Source organism: Anomalospiza imberbis, chromosome 18 (genome assembly GCF_031753505.1).
Source record: "Anomalospiza imberbis isolate Cuckoo-Finch-1a 21T00152 chromosome 18, ASM3175350v1, whole genome shotgun sequence".
Classification (NCBI taxonomy): Eukaryota; Metazoa; Chordata; class Aves; order Passeriformes; family Viduidae; genus Anomalospiza; species Anomalospiza imberbis.
The window spans coordinates 2342335-2357913 of record NC_089698.1 but is presented as its reverse complement, the minus strand read 5'-3'; the positions used below and the strand labels follow the sequence as shown (position 1 = coordinate 2357913).

General features: G+C 40.0%; 1 protein-coding gene across 8 annotated transcripts in view; it reads left to right on the top strand.

Moving 5' to 3' along the window:
• DNAH10 (dynein axonemal heavy chain 10) overlaps positions 1-15579 on the top strand; it is a 50288-nt gene that overhangs the window by 17554 nt on the left and 17155 nt on the right. For 7 of the 8 annotated variants that reach the window (XM_068208355.1, XM_068208347.1, XM_068208352.1 and 4 more), the window contains 26 exons: positions 453-676; positions 1161-1430; positions 1517-1700; positions 1971-2105; positions 2498-2650; positions 3211-3399; positions 3496-3642; positions 4213-4404; positions 4570-4688; positions 4848-5006; positions 5304-5439; positions 5550-5672; positions 5844-5978; positions 6284-6497; positions 6743-6862; positions 7783-7928; positions 8338-8490; positions 8782-9042; positions 9684-9856; positions 10225-10318; positions 11354-11521; positions 11812-12000; positions 12615-12786; positions 13675-13878; positions 14657-14737; positions 15143-15340. In XM_068208355.1, the coding sequence (XP_068064456.1) occupies positions 453-676; positions 1161-1430; positions 1517-1700; positions 1971-2105; positions 2498-2650; positions 3211-3399; positions 3496-3642; positions 4213-4404; positions 4570-4688; positions 4848-5006; positions 5304-5439; positions 5550-5672; positions 5844-5978; positions 6284-6497; positions 6743-6862; positions 7783-7928; positions 8338-8490; positions 8782-9042; positions 9684-9856; positions 10225-10318; positions 11354-11521; positions 11812-12000; positions 12615-12786; positions 13675-13878; positions 14657-14737; positions 15143-15340 (4339 nt within the window). The remainder of the gene's footprint in view (positions 1-452; positions 677-1160; positions 1431-1516; positions 1701-1970; positions 2106-2497; positions 2651-3210; positions 3400-3495; positions 3643-4212; positions 4405-4569; positions 4689-4847; positions 5007-5303; positions 5440-5549; positions 5673-5843; positions 5979-6283; positions 6498-6742; positions 6863-7782; positions 7929-8337; positions 8491-8781; positions 9043-9683; positions 9857-10224; positions 10319-11353; positions 11522-11811; positions 12001-12614; positions 12787-13674; positions 13879-14656; positions 14738-15142; positions 15341-15579) is intronic. The other variant, XM_068208348.1, reaches the window with a different exon arrangement.

The window sequence follows — 15579 nt, the reverse complement described above, 5'->3', positions numbered from 1 at the left end:
TTCAAAAGTTCAACAGACTTTACTGTACATGCTCATAAGGATGCATGATTTTTTTTGCATACAAAGAGAATCCTGGCAGCATCTTGAAGAAGCTTCTGAATAACCAGATCAGATCTCAGGCACAGTCTCTGCTGCCTCTCATACTGGTTGGTAGCAGTTATGGTAGAGGAACATTCAAGATACCGCAGAATGATCTATCATAAAGAACTTTTCTCATAAACTGTAGCTCCTCTTAGCTCTTATTTTCTAGAAAAAAAAAAAATCAAAGTCATTTGGGCCTGATTGTTTGTTTGATATTCTGCAGTTCTGCTGCTGGACTATATATCAGCATTTATATTTGATTACTTAGGAGTCAGATCCATTTCTCTGGAGGAGAGCTGGGGCTGCATACACTTACATTTGGAGACTTTGTTTCTAAAATGCCGGTGAATTTCTTTGTTGGTGCATTTCAGATGTTTGATAATATAGCCTCACTGAGGTTCAAGGACGGTGGCAATGATGAGAAGATTGCCACAGCCATGATCTCAGCTGAGGGGGAGGTGATGGAGTTCCGGCAGGATGTCCCTGCTGTGGGCAGAGTGGAGACCTGGATGACAGTAGTGCTGGAGGAAATGAGACGGACCAACAGACGCCTCACCAAGGAGGCCATTTTTCGATATTGTGAAGACAGAAGCAGGTGAAACATTCAGTGTCAAGGGTAACACAAATAACCTGATATGTTAGTGATATAGAAAAGTTAAGGCATAATTTTACAATTCCTGCACAATTTAGTCTGTATTTCTCTATATGGAGGGATAAGAATACATTCACATGCACTATTTTAACCAACCATGAAGAATGCATATCTCTCATATTTATTTTCCTTAGCCTCGAGTTTTATTTTTGGTGTTGTGTGTTCAGTAAGTTTTTCTCACAATGAATACTACTTGGCAGTTTTATACCTGGAACAAACTGCTTTTCTATCAGAATATTTCCTAGGCTTTTGAAGTCCCACAGCATACTTTGATAATTCTGTATATCTCTGAAAAGTTTGGCTAGTGTTGTAGCTGTTGCAGGAACAGGAGGAACCCCTTTTTTGTTGTGGTTTTTTTTTTCTTTCCTGAGCAGCTACTTAAAATGAACAGTAACTCAGCCTCTCTCACTCCATGTGTTTTCCATAGAGTTGATTGGATGTTGCTCTTCCAAGGCATGATGGTGCTTGCTGCTAATCAAGTGTGGTGGACTTGGGAGGTAGAGGATGTCTTTCGGAAAGTAAAAATGGGAGAAAAGCAGGCAATGAAATTTTATGCTAAAAAATTGCACAAGCAAATCGATGACCTGGTTACCCGCATTACAATGCCCTTGAGCAAAAATGACAGGAAAAAATACAACACTGTTCTCATCATCGACGTGCACGCCAGAGACATCATCGATATATTTGTCAGAGACAGGTAAGCACCACCTCCAACTCCTGAGCAAACACCAAATCTGGGAGTTGTACTGCCATCCTTTTGGCTCACCTGAGCTCTGTCTGCAGCATTCTGCAGGCTCAGGAGTTCGAGTGGGAGAGCCAGCTGCGGTTTTACTGGGAGCGCGAGCCGGACGAGCTGATGGTGCGGCAGTGCACCGGCGCCTTCTCCTACGGCTACGAGTACATGGGGCTCAACGGGCGGCTCGTCATCACCCCGCTCACCGACCGCATCTACCTCACCCTCACACAGGTGCACCCTCAAGGACACTGTGCTAACCAGCCCTCATTCTACTTAGTCACATCCTTGTTGTATTGCCTCTTCCTGCTGTCTCCCACTGTGAACGCTAAGATGTTTGAAATCAGTTGTGATATCCTTCTCACCTCACTGCCGCAAAGACAAGGTAGAAGGTGTTCACAACGTTTAAAGTTTTGTGTACCCAAGGGTTCGGTTTTGGTTTTGTTACCAACCTAGCATAAATCTAATTCAAGCTCTGCTTTGCTTTTTGGTTTGTTTTCAAAGGCTCTATCAATGTTTCTGGGAGGAGCACCAGCAGGGCCAGCAGGTACAGGGAAGACAGAAACAACCAAGGATCTGGCCAAAGCACTGGGCTTGCTGTGTGTAGTGACAAACTGTGGAGAAGGCATGGACTTCAAAGTAAGAGTTAAAGATCTGTGTTCTCTGACAAAATGCCAATTTCTGCTCTTTATCAGTGCCCAGGATAAGGATGTACTCTGAACTTCTACATAAGTATCTCCCTTAGAGATACCATGCTGTTTGACAATTAAATTTAGTAAAAAATGTCGATTTTGAATGAATTCCTGAAGGAATTTCAGGCCCTTTCAAGCAGGGGAGCAATGGCTGTATGGTATGTGTTTAAGTTTATGGTAGGTAATCTGCACTTGGCAAGTAATTATTGCAAGACCTTATGACTGATAAACATCCAGAGGTTTATCCACCATTAAGTATTTTAGCGTGTTCCAAAGTTTTTTGACGCTGAAAGGTTTATGTAGTCACTGCTGCGAAGCTTTTCTTGTTGTTCCTTTCAGGCAATGGGTAAAATTTTCTCGGGCCTCGCCCAGTGTGGTGCATGGGGATGCTTTGATGAATTCAATCGCATCGACGCTTCCGTGCTTTCAGTCATTTCTTCCCAGATTCAGACGATCCGAAACGCTTTAACGAATGGGTGGACAAGATTTCAGGTGAAGATTAAAAAAGAAGAGTAATTGTGAAGGCTGATCTTGTTTTTCAGGGCAAGATACAGGTTTAGACCCCATCATTAGATCAAAGGGCTGCTGCTTCTGTATTTAGTTTGCGCTGAACATTTCAAACTCCTGAGTATGTACTTTCCATTTGAAAGATGTTAAATCCTTGCTGACTGCCTAATCCTTTGCTATGTTCTTCTTCTTTGTGAAGTGAGATAAAAGTGATCTTAATAGGACAATAGCAAGTAAATGGGTTAATAGTCCAGTAGTAATGAGGAGCAGCAGTAATTTAACTTGATGTGGATTGTGAGGCTTTATTTACTGACGCTTATTGGAATTAAAAAAACCTCAGACAGAAAATTTGAGGCTTGTGAAATATCTCAAAGAGGTGCATTCATCCTACTGTTTGTATCAGGATGACTTTCTAAAGCAAAATATTTTAGCACTTTGTCCTAAGTGGGTGCCCCAGTATTACTGGTTTTCTCTTTGAGCAAATAGTATTATTTTTTTTTTTAGTTCCTAATTCACATTGTTCTAATGTTTTCTTATGCCTTTAGTTTGAAGGACAGGAGATTTCCCTTGATAGCCGTATTGGCATTTTCATCACAATGAATCCTGGTTATGCTGGCCGGACTGAGCTCCCTGAGTCTGTAAAAGCTCTGTTCAGGCCTGTGGTTGTTATTGTGCCAGATCTTCAGCAGATCTGTGAAATAATGCTGTTTTCTGAAGGGTTCCTTACAGCAAAGGTAAGAGAAATCTATTGTTACTCATACCCCTGTACCCACCCATGTTTGCATGGCCAGAAGCAACATTTGTGATCGTTTAAATTAAATCTCAAACAGGTCCTTGCCAAAAAGATGACAGTGCTGTACAAGCTGGCAAGGGAACAGCTTTCTAAACAACATCACTATGATTTTGGACTGCGGGCCCTTAAGTCAGTGTTGGTAATGGCTGGAGAATTGAAAAGAGGATCAGCAGACCTCAGTGAGGTAGATTTGCTGCTTAGTTACCCTAGGCATATAATCTTTTTTCATTAGAAAGGGGATATGTTTCCCCATCTGATGTAGTTTGGTTTGGAAATAGGAATATTGGTGTTATTTGTCTTATTATTTCCCTTCATTCTTATTGAGTTTCACTGTGCTTTCTGCCATTAGAACTCCACTCAAAGTAGGGAAATCTATGGAAAATGAGATATTTTCCTGCTTGTTAAGTCCAGGATGCAAATAGCCAGATGAGTATCTCTGGATGACTAGCAAAAACTGGTTTTTGAACAGTGAGTGCTACAGCTCAGGGAAGCTGTGGTGTGGGACACTGCAGCCATTTGGCATTTGATTAACTTGGTAGAAAAACACAATGTATTATTCTTAGTTATTGATATGTTTAATCCATATAAAATAACTCTGTTTTTTCCACTAGGAACTGATGACAAAAAAACCATTCTAAAAGCTGCACTGAAATAATCAAGCAATAGTTTTTAAAGATATAAAGTTTTGAAGTACCTCATTTTAGCTGATAAGTTAACTATTTTGTAAAGATTGATTTTGCTGTATTTTGTCTAGGATGTTGTACTAATGAGAGCTCTGCGAGATATGAATCTCCCTAAATTTGTGTTTGAAGATGTACCTCTCTTCCTTGGCCTAATCTCTGACCTGTTTCCTGGTCTGGATTGCCCTCGAGTCCGCTACCCTGACTTTAATGATGCTGTAGAACAAGTGCTGGAAGAACAAGGTTATATCGTTCTACCAGTCCAGGTACAAAAAATTGTAATTGCTTGAGGTTTTGTTGTAAATGTGAGGCTGCAGGCATATTGCTGTACCCTGGAGTGGCTCCAGGAAAATGTATCTGATATAGACCAGCTGCTAATCTTGTCCACACAGTTATGACAGTAATCTCCTGAATCCATGTTTATTTTTCAGGTGGATAAAGTAGTTCAGATGTATGAGACAATGTTAACTCGTCACACTACAATGGTGGTTGGACCTACTGGAGGTGGCAAGACAGTTGTTATTAAAACCTTGTGCCAGGCCCAAAACAAGTGAGTGTAGAATGTAAACCAGGCTGTAAAATGGCACAGTCTGTATTACTCAGCCCTGTCCAGCCATGACAGGGTCAACAGCTGCCCAGAGTGTTTGCTTGGGTTGACATGAGATGATAGTGTGACATTTTACTATTGCTTTTCTTGCTGTAACTTTAGGCTGGGATTATTGACAAAGCTTTACACACTGAACCCTAAAGCTATGAGTGTGATTGAGCTGTATGGGATCCTTGACCCTGTCACACGAGACTGGACAGATGGAGTCCTGTCAAACATTTTTCGGGATATCAACAGACCCACTGACAAGAAAGAGCGAAGGTAGGCAGCCAGAAATCATTGTGGTGGTTTTGAGATCCTGAGGTTTACATAAATTAAAAAAAAAAAAATTGATATGGCACTATTTAAGAAAACAAATGCTAAATAAATAGAAAGTGTCCAGGGGTCTTTCTGTCTCCTGTGAGTTCCTAGTCTCAGAGAAACTATGCAATTTAAAAAAATGAATGGTAGACTTCAAAATACCTGGCCTGGCAATGACACCATTGCTGACACTTCTAAATTCAGAAATATGTTAGGAAAATCAGAGATCAGTCAGTGCCCCATGACTCTTGTACACAGGTACATTCTCTTTGATGGAGATGTGGATGCTCTCTGGGTGGAAAACATGAATTCCGTTATGGATGACAACAAGTTACTGACCCTGGCAAACGGGGAGCGGATTAGGCTTCAGGCACACTGTGCTTTGTTGTTTGAGGTAAGAAATTACTGTACCATTTTATACACAGAAAGAGTGAGATACAGATGGGGCTTCAAGGCCAGAAAAGCAGTTACAGTTTACCATTATCCTGTGTGATTATATTATAGGTTGGGGACTTACAGTATGCATCTCCCGCCACAGTATCCCGCTGCGGAATGGTCTTTGTAGATCCTAAAAATCTGAGATATGAGCCCTACTGGCAGAAGTGGGTCAAAGGAAGAGAAAATGAGGTGGGAATTTCTGCAGTTGTTCAGAGTATTTGTATTGAACAGTGTAGACTGTCTTTGGTAGAATTGATTCCTTCAAGAACAATCATATCTGGTCAGCCAGGTATTGATGGGAAGCTCTGCTGTCAAAATTTTTCCTCCCAACTGGATTATTGTCTTTTTTGTGTTCCTTAGCAAGAGAAAGTGGAATTGGATCGTCTCTTTCAAAAGTATGTGCCTTACCTTATTGATATGATTATAGAAGGAATTGTGGATGGCAAACAGGAACGAAAGCTGAAGACCATTATTCCTCAAACAGATTTAAATATGGTAAGAAACAGAGAATAAAGATTGAACATGTTTAATTAAAAGGGAAACAGAATTATGGAGGAAATAAAACCTTCCCAAAGAAAGAACAGGAGGAGAGTCTGTGCTGAAATGTCAGTTTGCTACTGATGAGCACAAAGAGACACCAAACCAATCAGCACCTAACAATGCTCTTCTACTGAACTTAATACATGCAGCAGTTGATCCACATGTAAGAACAAAAGACCAGCAATCAGCTGAAAACATATTAAGAGTTTTCGTGCACCTAAAGGACAACTTTCTTTACAGATTTGTCCTTTTCCTAACAGGTTGTGCAGTTGACTGTGATGCTGGATGCCCTGCTTGTACAGCCTGAAAACCCTGATGTTCTGGAGTGTTTTTTCTTGGAAGCTTTGTATTGCTCCTTAGGTGCTTCTCTTCTTGATGCTGGGAGAATTAAATTTGATGAAAACGTTAAACGTATTTCCTGCATGACTGTTGTTCAGGGTGAGGATGTCCTGGCTAAACCAGGGGAGCTGCCAGGTAGGATCTTGTAATAATTTAATCTGAATCCCATTAACTGTAATAGAAAAGTGATAGTTTCCATGAAGGTGCTAGAGTAGAGGAATTTTGATTGATGACTTAGTGGGTTAAATGCCTTGTAAATAGAACAAAGTGCTGCCCAACTTGGTCTATAAACTTACCCTTTGTTTTCATCTCAATCAGATTGTTTTCTTAGGAAATATTTCAGTGTCCTAAAAAAATTGCAGTTGCTTAATGGTTTGCAGGTCAGCTGCCAACTTTGTATGACTTCCATTTTGATGAATCGCAGAAAAAGTGGGTACCTTGGATGCAACTTGTTCCTGGATATATTCATGATCCTGAAGTGAAATTTCTTGACATTCTAGGTGAGTATAAGATAAAATGCAGTGATGATGTGCTTTCAATTCATAATGTGCCACCACTGAGTGCATGGCACTTAGCATGAGACATCCTTTTTCTGTACTGAAGGTCACCTACTCAGATTCAGTTTCTTGTGATGGCACAAATCAGTTTCTTTGAAGTTTTTTTCATAGTCATTTAGCAGTCATAAAGTTGATGTTTACAGCATTGTGTAATAAAAAAGTCAGGGAAAGGATGAAAGCATGTTTCAGTCAATAAAGCTTATTTAGGAGTTAGTAATGCCTTTTAAAAGCTGGAATACAGAAGATTCACCGTTTGCTCTACCAGAAATTCTTGGAAAACATCAGCTTGTGGTTCAGGTATTCAGTAGATAAAAATTACATTCTTAGGACTGCTATTGGTTGTCACTTCAAGCATTGCCTAATGGTGCTTTTCATAGTTAAAGACAAATGTGGGCACATTAATAGACAGTGGTACTCCAGCAAGCACAGGTTAACTTCACTGAAATGAGAGATAAATTTATCATTCTGAAGTTGCTCCAAATGCAGGCGATTTACATAGGAAAAAATTCATCTCTGTAGAGTTCTGGGAAATTACTTATGATCCAAATAAATCCTGATTATATCCTTGAAATAGGGATTAAATGGAGCTAAACCAAACCATGACCCTCCTTTATGAAAGATGGCTTCTTTTTTGGTATACATACATGGAAGAAAAGATCCCAGTGACAAAGACTGAAAAGAGGTGGTTAAGCAATTAAAATTTTCTTTCGGCATTGTTAGTGAATTGATAATTCAGATTATGGCTTTGTGCAACTGCGTGTTAATACCTTGAGAGTGTGTTCCAGTACTATTCTATAAATATAAATCCCCCAGCTGTAGTGCATTTTCATTCAGCCAGGGATTGTGTTCCTGCTCTTTTTCAGTGCCCACAGTGGATACCACACGCACTGCTTGGTTGCTGGGACAGATGGTAAAAGTGAAACGCCCCGTTGTTCTTGTAGGTGAATCGGGTACATCTAAGACAGCAACTACACAGAACTTCCTAAACAATCTGGACAAATACCTTAATGTATGTGTGAGGCATTTTGCCCTGTTTGTAAAGCTGCATTTTCATTCTTTGCCCTTGTGTAAAATTTGCATTGTGCATTGAGTCTCTGGGTTCCAATATTGACTTGGGTAATGTGACTGCACACTGAAGACCCACAGTGTGGGACTGATTTGAAAATTCTTCAAGATCAAAGATGTTTTGTCCTCTTTTACATTGTACAGACTCAATTATATAAAGTAAAAATATATTATTGAAGTTCTAAGGGTGGGCTTATTTTTCTTTGTCATATGTATTTCAAGTGAGTAGTGGACCTTAGCAGCATTTCCTATATGTCTGACAGCTAATATGAAAATATTTTTGAACGCTCTATAAAAATAAAAACCAACAAAACTGATTAGAATCCGTTCTTATCAACTCCTCCTGTTTGCAGCTGGTGCTGATAATTAACTTCTCTTCTCGTACAACATCCATGGACATTCAGAGAAACCTGGAGACAAATGTAGAAAAACGAACTAAAGACACTTTTGGCCCTCCCATGGGAAAACGTCTCCTTGTGTTCATGGATGATATGAATATGCCAAGGGTAAGCTGTCAATATTTTTGCCAGGTAGTATAGAAACATTTGGGGTGGTACTGATATGCTCCTTGCAATCACAAATCCAGCATGCATTTAGTTTATCTCAGAGAAGAGGCACTTTTCCTAGAGGAGACACTGGGATGAGTGTTGACAATCAGCGCCAGAGCTTTACAAAGAGTCCCTTAGTCCCTGCAATGTTCTCCTGAGTATGGAACCCAATATTCCCACACTTAAAGCAGTAATTGGTGAGCTGATGTACTGTGCTTTGATGTATCCTGACTCTTGTGCATCCTGCAGGTTGATGAGTATGGCACACAACAGCCCATTGCCCTGCTGAAGCTGCTGCTAGAGAAAGGTTTCATGTACGATCGTGGTAAAGAGATGAGCATTAAATTTCTTCGAGACCTGGGTTTTGTTGCTGCCATGGGCAAAGCTGGAGGAGGTCGGAATGAAGTTGACCCTCGATTCACCTCACTCTTCAGTGTTTTTAACATCCCTTTTCCTTCTGAGCAATCACTGCATTTGATCTACTTCTCCATCCTGAAAGGCCACACTGCGGTAATTTCACTGTTTTTAAAGGATTGCTCAACAGGTGTATTATTTTTAAGTATACATTTAGTTCTGTGTTGTTGCAAGTCCTGACATCTTTGCTACCTTTTTTTTTTTTGTACCTAGAACCTCACATAAACCTTTCTTTTCCTCTTCTCTTTCTCAATGCATCTTACATTGCTTGGATAAGTTCTTGTGTAATATGGAAACCTTCAAGCCAGCATATAATTTATAAACCTGGGGCTTTTCATTTGTTGAAATGTGTGAATGACTTGGTTACAGTTCCTTTAAGCAAATATACAAAGATCTGAAAATTCTTTCCTGAATGAGTGTGAAAAATGTAATATAATGCAACAGACTGCATTACTGGCAAGGTACCTGCAACATTAGATAAGAAAAGAGCACTTTAATTTTTCTGCTATAGAAATCTTGTAAGAATTCCAGTCACTGAGTTTGATGTTATCTTGAGCACTCAGAAGGTTCCACAGAGAAGATAGAGCCTGCCCTAAACATTTAATTGCAGAATATTCATACTACAGAGAATTTTTGAACCAAACAGGTTTAAAAGCTGGAAAGCAGATTATGTTTAATAGCATGGAATTCTGTCTGGCCAGTCTCATGAAAACACTTCTTCTTTCTCATGTTTACAGAACTTTAAGGAGTCCATATCAGCCATCTCTGACAAGATTACTCAGTGTACTTTGGAACTTTATAAAATGATTGTTACCGACCTGCCTCCTACTCCTTCCAAATTCCACTACATTTTTAACCTGCGAGATCTTTCCAGGGTCTATAATGGACTTGTTCTTACAGATGCAGAAAGGTAAGGATAGAAAAATTGTCATTACTGGTCCCACACCTTTTTTTTTTTTTTTTTTTTGGTGAATCTGAATGAAATTGATGTAATTTGGTACAGGAAATCAATCACATTTGGTCACTTTTCATTAAGCCACAATGAGAAATAGAACATCCTAAATTGTGATCTTACTCTCAATGCCAAACACTGATGCATTAGTCTATCTTAAATAAGATACCAGAGGTAAAAATGCAAGCAAATTAGTTGCTATCAAAATAACCAAATCATAAAGAGTAAAAGGGTCAGTCCAGAATTTGGTTCTTGTTATTAACCATATGGCCTTAGGAATCATGTCAGCTCATTTGGTGCAGTCTGATATTTTGATGTTATTTCAGGTTTCACACAGTGACCCAGATGGTGAGAGTTTGGAGAAATGAGTGCCTGAGGGTTTTCCATGACAGGCTAATTAATGAAGCAGACAAAGAATTGGTGAGTGATTTCTTTCAGTTTTTTAGTAGTCTCTGACTATTATTATGGCAATTAATTTGCAACAGCAACACTACCAAGTGTTGGACTCAGGTCTTGCTGTCTGACTGCAGATTTGTCTAAGCAATATGTTGCTCATTAATTTAAAACATGACCCATGGAAGATATTTTCCTAAAACAATGTGGACAGACTAAGAAAGCAGATCTACTGAAGGAATGGAAAGTATCACTTGGTTTGCCTGTCCAGAAAAATTGATTGGCAGAAGTACAGGTGACAAAATGTGAAAGAAGTACAGGAGAAAACTCAGGAAATCACTTCAAGTCAGTGTTTTCCTTCAGGAAGGATTGCACCAGAATGTGCCTGTACAATCAAGTAGTAAAAAGGATAAAAGCCAAATTCTTACACAGTGAATTCAATTTGGCTGTTACGCAAATTGAAAATGCTTCAAATTATATCTTAAAACACAGAAGAGAACAATGCCAATTTTAAACCTTGAGATTTAGGAGAGAAATTGAGTCTACTCATCTATAAGCAACCTGCTTTGCTCTGGAAGTTGCTTAGATGAAAAGAGGTAGGCCAAGAAGGCTTCAGATTTTTCTAGTTAAAACTTTCTCCTCTAACATACAAAGATACATCTCCAGCTCCATTTTTACAATGCAGAACATTAATGTAGACTTTGAAACTTTGTGAGAGATCTTTCTGGTGAGACATCTATGAATGGTGAAAAGGTAAGGTTATTAATATACTGTTTACACCAGTATATGAGAAGGTGTTTTATTTAACAGGCTTCTCCCTTTTAGTTTTGATGTTCTACAGTTGATTGGCTTGAACCATCCTTGAACTGCCTATTAGATCATTTTAGGTCATACATAGAACACAGAAGGGGGCTGTAACCTTTGGATCTTCTAGTGACATAAGTATCACCTTGAAATAAATCAGTATTTGAGCAAGAATCTGCATTATCACCTTTCTAAGTATTACTGGATTCACAATCAAATGCTTTGTTGTGTTGCCTGACTAATTTCATATCTGTGAAGGTACAAGGCCATATAAAAACCTTGGTCGAAGAGCATTTTGCCGATGACTTGGAGCACGTCATGAGGGATCCGGTTCTTTTTGGAGATTTCAGAACAGCACTGAATGAGGCAGAACCTCGTATTTATGAAGATATCCAAGACTATGATTTAGCAAAAGCTCTCTTTAAGGTAGAGTGCATCAGCTGGGAACTGTGCCTGAGAAACGGGCAGGAGCCTGCCTCAAACTGCAGGAAATCTGTTCTCTTCTGTGTGCACACAGAACTTTATGTGCTTTGATGCCCATTTGGGGTTTGCAGTGATGATAACTGAGGATCAGCTACAGAGTCAGCAGTGTTTTCCAATAGTTCATTTTCCCTGAGGAATGGGAAAGGAATAATGCTGCTGAATGGGCTATTTTCTTAATGTTATTAATTGTTTCATTGGTCTCCTAGTAACATTCTGTTCACCTTTCTCTGAAGGAGATTTTGGATGACTACAACGAGTATCATATTAAAATGAATCTAGTTCTTTTTGATGATGCCTTGGAGCATTTAATCCGTATCCATCGCATCATCCGGATGGACCGCGGGCACGCCCTGCTCATTGGAGTGGGAGGCTCAGGAAAGCAGTCCTTGACCAGACTGGCTGCTCACACAGCTGGATGTGAGGTTAGTGACCCTGGGTCTTGGCTGTGAAAAAAGACAAGGAAAGTAAAACTGTCATTGGGATTAAACTAGGGATGGGAGTGAGTCAGTCAGGACAAGATCAGGCTGGCAGCTCTTCCCTGTGGAGAGAAACCCCGGGTGAGGTGATTGCCAGGAAGTCCAAGATAATGACTGTGTGTGATCTGTCAGTGCCTGAATCTGGGTTTTAGCACTGGGGAAGGAAAACAAGGATGGGTTTGGAAAACAAGGATGAACAACTAATTGTCCCTAACTACTGCTCTTGATACTTAAATGTGTTCCAGCAGCACTCCAGTGCTGCTTGAGGAGCCTTGTTGTGGTTGATACTGTATTATTTCAGAGAGGAAATGTTCCTCTCAAAGGCACTTTACTTAAAAAGGCTTGGAAGAAAAGAACAAAAAAGGAGCATGAACACAAAGCAATTTTGAAAATGCAAGCCTGCAGGGTTGTACAAATGCAAAATTTTATTGATACTTAAACACTTACTGGTGACTTGGGCCAAATCAAGACTAAGACTTGATTCAGTCTAAGTGAAATTCAGAGTTACCATCATGTCTTGGGTCCATCTGTGTCTTCTCAGTGTATGTTTTCATCCATAGGTATTTGAGATCATCTTGAGTCGAGGATACGGAGAAAATAATTTCCGAGATGATTTGAAAAATCTGTATGAGAAGCTGGGTATTTACGACAAGTCAATGGTCTTCTTGTTTACAGATGGCCATGTGGCAGAAGAGAGCTTCCTGGAACTCATCAACAACATGTTGACTTCAGGTGCCACTGGCAGCCTCTCGGCTTGTGACTCATAATCTCAACTGTACCCTTGATACAGCCATTACTGCTTCACCCTGTGTCCTGTGCTGCTTTAGTTAGTTACACTTTTCAGTACTACCTGAAATGATCTTGGCCTTAATAACAGCTTTCTGGAATCTTCTTACAGTAATTTATGTATCTGGAGAGGTTACAGGGCTCATTCATGCTGGCGATGACGCTGCAGGAGTCTCAGATTTCTTCCAAGACTGAGGGAAACTTCAGCTGCATTTGGCCACAAACCCACCTGTTGTCCAATTGGCTTTTGAATAGCATTCACCTGAACTGCAGCAACTGTTCATGTGTATATTCATGTATATATGTCCTGAAATGTAGTTTGGTATCTTCTAGCAAATGAAGCAGCTAGCAATGAGTAGCAGCTGGCACTGTGTGACCACCCTCTCAATAGAAGTTCCTCCACAGTCTGATATGAGAACAGATGAGTTAATTGTATCCCTTTTCTTGTTCTAGTTTTCCCCGTCCCTGGTCTGTCATTAGGTTACTTACGCAGTATTTGCCACAAGACTGGGAGAACAAAAACATAAACTGATGGTGCACAGACACTAATGAAGATTTTTTTTTTTGCAAAATCCTGTGACATTTTGTCTATGTTGCTGAAGCCCAAACAAAAATTAATTAATTATTCCTCTAAATCCCAAGTATGACCTATTTTTCTTGGGGGCTATGGGGAGAAGAGAAGCATAAGAGAGATGAATTGATTCATTCAAAACTACTCAGAATCATTTTTGCAGAACTAGGATTAAAATTGGTTTCTCATCTGCCCTATCCCCAGCCATATGGTTTCCTCTTACTGGTGGTTCTCACTGGCATTCTTCTGTCCTTATGTTACAGGAATGGTGCCAGCCCTTTATGCAGATGATGAAAAAGACTCCATAATAAGTCAGATTGGAGAAGAAGCTGCTAAAGCTGGCATGGGCCCAGCTAAAGAGAGTATCTGGCAGTATTTTGTAAGCAAATGTGCAAGCAACCTTCACATTGTCCTGGGAATGTCCCCAGTTGGGGAGGACCTGAGAACGTGGTGCAGAAATTTCCCAGGTATCAATTGTACACACTGCTTAGTCCCTTCCCTGTGAAACACAGATTTACAGGCAAGAGAAAAATCTCAAGTGGACACTGAGAGATGTCTGGCAGCTAAAACTAAGCAGAGCAGGTTTCATGATTAAGGATTTGCATTGCATGTTGTTTTTCCAGTTCATTACCACATATCAGTGAACAATATTGATTAGCATTTATCAGATCAGTTCATTTTCCAGCTGAACAACTAGAAATCAGTTGGTCATCCTCACTGAACTGGAAATACACAGCCTTTGTCTGCAGCCTCTTTTCTGTCATTTACAGCAGAAAGTGTGGTGTTGAATCATTGTGAAACTAGGATGGTGGGAAGAGAAACATTTCTGTATCCAAAGCCAAAAAAGGGTGTGGTGAGATGGGCGCCCACGGAGAGAAAAAACACCTGAGCCTGGCGGGAGCTGCAGGGGGCTGAAAGGAGTCCTGGGAAACAAGAGAGTCTGGTGAAAGATGGGTACAGGTGGGAATGCTAAACCAGGCCCTAAAATACCTTATTGCAGCTCTTGACTGCGTCCTGTAGAGCCTAAGGAATGGTACCGTGGGGTTAGCGGGACACAGGGGCAAAGCTCATTATTTAATGTCAAAACTGAAGTATGGACTTCTTGGTAAGTTCTGTTACTAAGAAGGAGTCAAGAATAATTTGCAAATTCTTGGTGTAAGTAAAGTTAATTAGAGGATTGGCTGTCTGATTAGGGGTTAGTTTTACAAAGGATTTTTTCAGATAACACTGTCTTTTTATTTTAAGGTCTTGTCAACAACACTGGTATCGACTGGTTCTTGCCCTGGCCTGCCCAGGCCTTGTGTGCAGTTGCACAATCCTTTCTGGGTATGTAACATGTCAGTATTTCAACCCATTAACCCTAATGGCATAGACTAAGAAATATATTCTTTACTTTGCAATTATTGTACATTTCACATTTTCATTTCCCATTGTGCTTGTTACCTGGAGTCTAAATGGATAATGCAAAAACCCAGTCAAAAATGTCACTGGATGGTAGTTTCTTAATCACATAGATTTTTAAAATTGCTAAAATTCAAGTTCCCAACTCCACAGACAATGTGGGCTGCCTACCAGGAGGTCCTCTTCTGGCTTTGCCCTGGTCTTGCTTTTTGCCCCAGAAAAGACTTGTTTTGAGTCTGGCTTAGATGTGCATAAGAAAGATGGTAATTGGTGTACTCTGAGAAAAGCCACAAATCTTTGATTTTTTTTATTTCTTCTGCCCAATTTTAGCAAAAAACCCACGCATCCCACCAGAGAGATTCCAGTCAGTGATTGACCACATGGTCATGGTGCATGAATCTGTAGGGGATTTCAGCAAGAAATTTCTGGAGAAACTGAGACGTAGAAATCACGTCACACCAAAAAATTATCTTGATTTTCTCAATACCTATGCCAAATTGCTGGAGGAGAAAAATGAGTTCATTTTAGGTAAGGCTATGTAAATGTTTTCTCTTTTTAAATAAGTGATTTAAATATTTTAAAACCAAAAGAAGTTCTGATAAGAATCCCACATCTTATCCAGAATATGCAAAAACTGTGATAGCAGTACTATCTCAAATGCTGTGCTGGCACACAGCTGTGGGGCTGTGTTCTGACATTGACCTAGAAACCTGGCCACATGTGAATGTTCAGACTGTCAAACAATGGGCTCTCCTCAAATCCTTCTG